Source organism: Loa loa (assembly GCF_000183805.2).
Source record: "Loa loa unplaced genomic scaffold supercont3.910, whole genome shotgun sequence".
NCBI classification, from domain to species: Eukaryota; Metazoa; Nematoda; class Chromadorea; order Rhabditida; family Onchocercidae; genus Loa; species Loa loa.
Window position 1 is genome coordinate 1 of NW_018109090.1, and position 3,514 is coordinate 3,514.

The 3,514-nt window shown below is 31.8% G+C and overlaps 1 protein-coding gene across 1 annotated transcript; it reads left to right on the forward strand.

Annotated features, from left to right (window-relative positions):
- Positions 1–1,662: 1,662 nt before the first annotated feature.
- On the forward strand, positions 1,663–1,872 carry LOAG_19010 (hypothetical protein; the record flags this gene model as incomplete). Its single annotated transcript, XM_020451669.1, has 1 exon — positions 1,663–1,872. One exon carries the CDS (start codon positions 1,663–1,665, stop codon positions 1,870–1,872), a length of 210 nt encoding a protein of 69 aa, XP_020304529.1.
- Between the last annotated feature and the right edge of the window lie 1,642 nt (positions 1,873–3,514).

A 3,514-nucleotide genomic window follows, 5' to 3' on the forward strand; every position in this document is an offset into this window, starting at 1 on the left:
GCACACATATACATAATTATATATATTGGAATGACACAACTATCAATGTCAAAATTGCTTTTAAAAGTTCCATCATTCATCGTCAAAAAAAGTCATGTTCTGCTGCTTCCTATTTAGTCGCAAAATCGGTGATAATCATAACTAATACTTTTGAGGACAATGTGACAATTCACTACAACAACAGTTATCGATGGGTTCATTTTCATGCATGAAACATTTTATCCTTTCTGAAGATCTGCCAATGTTCCAGAAGATTATTAATAGTTTTCAGCATAAAGTAAACAATTTGTAAATAAATGTCATGGGAAGTGTACAAAGTAGCATAAAGCAATCATTGCTTAGAAAGCAAAATTACGATGCATTTATTAGCTGTGCTTATGAGAATATGTATTCCTAATAACACTCACATTCTGAACGAGAACAAAACGATTATAACGAAGGAAAAAAACAGTGACTATAATACGCCATTAGCAAGAACACGTAATTATACAATTAGTAATATGTAGAAGCTATATAAATGGATTTAATTGAAATCATATAAGAAACTTCAAAATGAAAATTTGAAAAAAGCTATACATGGGAAATAAAACGGATGTACAAAAAAGCGTCAGCAATTGGAACGATAATTTAGTTTTTTTCTTATTTTTATTAATTTATTTTTCATTTTTTTGCTTCTTTTTTCACCATTTTTATTTCACTCTTTCATTCGTTTTCCATTTCTTTCATTTTTTATTCTTTATTTTTCTATTTTTCATTTCTTTGTTTTTTGTTTTTTTTTTCGAAATGTTTCAAAATACGCCGGAAGAACAATGGCAGAAATCAAAGTTAACACAACATAAATCGCAGCGACAAAATGAGACAGTTCAACGTGGCAAAATATTTTTTGCGATGATCACGTGATTCGAGCCCACGTTTTTGTCAAATCTATCAAACGACCCCAAAACCTGGCAAGAGCTCACCTGTAAAAAGTAACCGAAAATTCAAAACTATCATTGTGATTGGAGGATTAGTAATTCAAAACACCCAGTGTGTGTCCAGAGGAAAACAACAAATAGAGCAAGAAAATCAATAAATCATTTTTCAATCATTTTTCAAATTATATTTCAGTTTTGCAGAAGAAGATTAAATGTTGTTGTTGTGGTACACGACTGTGCAGACGAGCAAGCAATATTCTAAACATCTTAAAAAGCACAACAGCTTCAACTGTCCCGTATGTGGAAAGGAATTCTATTCCCTAGGAGGATTTAAACAGCATAAAGAAGTGCATCAACCTAATCTGCTATGTCAAATTTGTGGCCGTTTCCTTTCTACAATGCGGATCCTACAAAGGCACAATCAAAACGATACCACAGCGCTAAAGATTAGATTCGTGAAGTTTATGCATAGCAAAAGAAGTTTCAATGTGTTTGCTCACATGAAAATGTGTTGCAAAACGTTTACGGCAGTGAAGTTACGGCATTCCGAAGTTACGTTTACGGCATTCCATCAGACCTTCCATCAGATGTAACAAAAAGACTTAGATTCTATCGTTAATATATATACCAAATAAGTGAATAGTTCCGCGAATTCTAAATTAATTGGAAATCGAATCAATTAATTACCAAATGAAGTGATAGGAAAAGTAATTGCAGATAGAAATGTCACAGCAATTCATTTTTAGGTATGAAAAAGTATGAGTGTCCACATGTTGACTGTAATGCGACCATGCAGGGCAAAATTGAATATAACGAACATTTCCAAACGCACGATAAACCATTTCGTTATCAATGTAAACATACCGGTTGTGGGAAAGAATTCCACATTTCGCCATCGCTTTCCATGCACAAGAAATACTGTAAACACAAACCTTCCTCAGTTTTAAACAGTCGTTGAGAAGACAAAAGGAATATTCGTGCAGAGCTCTTCAGTTTTACAAATTTAACAGACTTTTTAGCATTTTTATCTACCTGAGGTCAATGCCCGTGAAAATATGTTACGAAATATTTATGATAAACTAAAGAAAAGTTCTGAAAACACTTCAGAAATTTAAAACACTAAAGAAAACATAAAAATCAAAGTGAAAATTTCTTTATCGGAAATTTAGGGATTCAAAAAAGGTGTAAATTCAAGAGATTCAAATAAATAAGCGAAATACAAAGATCTAAAAAATTATAAGTTCAAGTAAATTCAAACAAATCCAAAATTTTCCAAGTCCAAGGAAATATTCGAAATCCGAAAAAGTTTAAATAGATTCATAAATTTAGACAATTCTGAATAAATTAACATACCAAAACTTGAAATGAACTTGACAATTGACAGTAGTCTAAAAATATCATGGCATACTCAAGAATATTGGATGAAACTGCAAATGCATTTTATGTGAATAAAATTAAAAAAACTGACAGATTCCACCATAGAAGTGATATGAAATGAAACATCCATTCATGAACAAGAATAAAAAGATTATAATGGAGAAAAATTTCGTAACAACACGGGAAATAAATATGCCAATAGCTAGAACATATAATTAAGTAATAAGTAGTAATAGATAAGAGCTAAATATGTAGAATTGGTTAGATCATATAAGTTGCTTTCATATTCGAAGAAATAGAGGACCTTGATCACCAAAATCATTTCTAAAGATGTGTTTCATCGAGATCAATTGGATAGACGATATCGCGCGTTATTTGGTCCTCTTTTTTTCTTTTCTTCTTGTTGATATCTCATTGAATTTTTCTTACTGATATTGTAATTGTTGAGTTTGTTGCTGTATTGATCAAGCTTATACGGATAATAGTTTAATTATCTAAGTCTGAGATCTATCAATCAAGGAAGCAGAAAGAATCCTTAATTTTTTGAAAATCAGTGATAGCATAACAAAATCTGTTCATCAATATTTCTTCTCTTCGACCTTATTTATTTCAACTTGTATCGTGACTTTACACCGGGAATAGTTTCCATTGGATTAGAAGATAAATCTTGAAATGTTTGCATGTTAGATGAAAAAATTATTGATCTATGCAAATTTATATAAGAAACAAGATGTTATAGAGCAATCAAAACTATGTTCGCTACCTTGATAACTGTCGTTGTTCTTTCAACTAATTCTCGGTAAATTGCATTACACCAAGATATTGCTTGACATGTCGTATGTCTTTCAAGGCGAGTTAACCTGAACATTTTTAATATACTTCATCTTTTTCAAGCCTTTGCAGAAATTCTCCCATTTCATCAACATGCCGCATTTCCGATCCGATAAAGAAATCGTAGCTGCGATGGAGCTCCATTCTTTGGTATGATGCTCCAAGGCAACAAAGGCCGTAATGAATGAAATAGTTGCGAGGCCGAGACCGCTCAAGCTAGTGGGTAGAGATGATGAATTTTTTTATTCTTCTTTCACAATAGCAAAATAGTCGAGTAATATTTTGGAAAATTTTCAGACCATATATTATTCGTTTGCTTTGTCCATGTAAATAGTCCCATATGTCGCAATATGTTTGCATTAACAATTGACTAACGCCACAAAACGAAAACC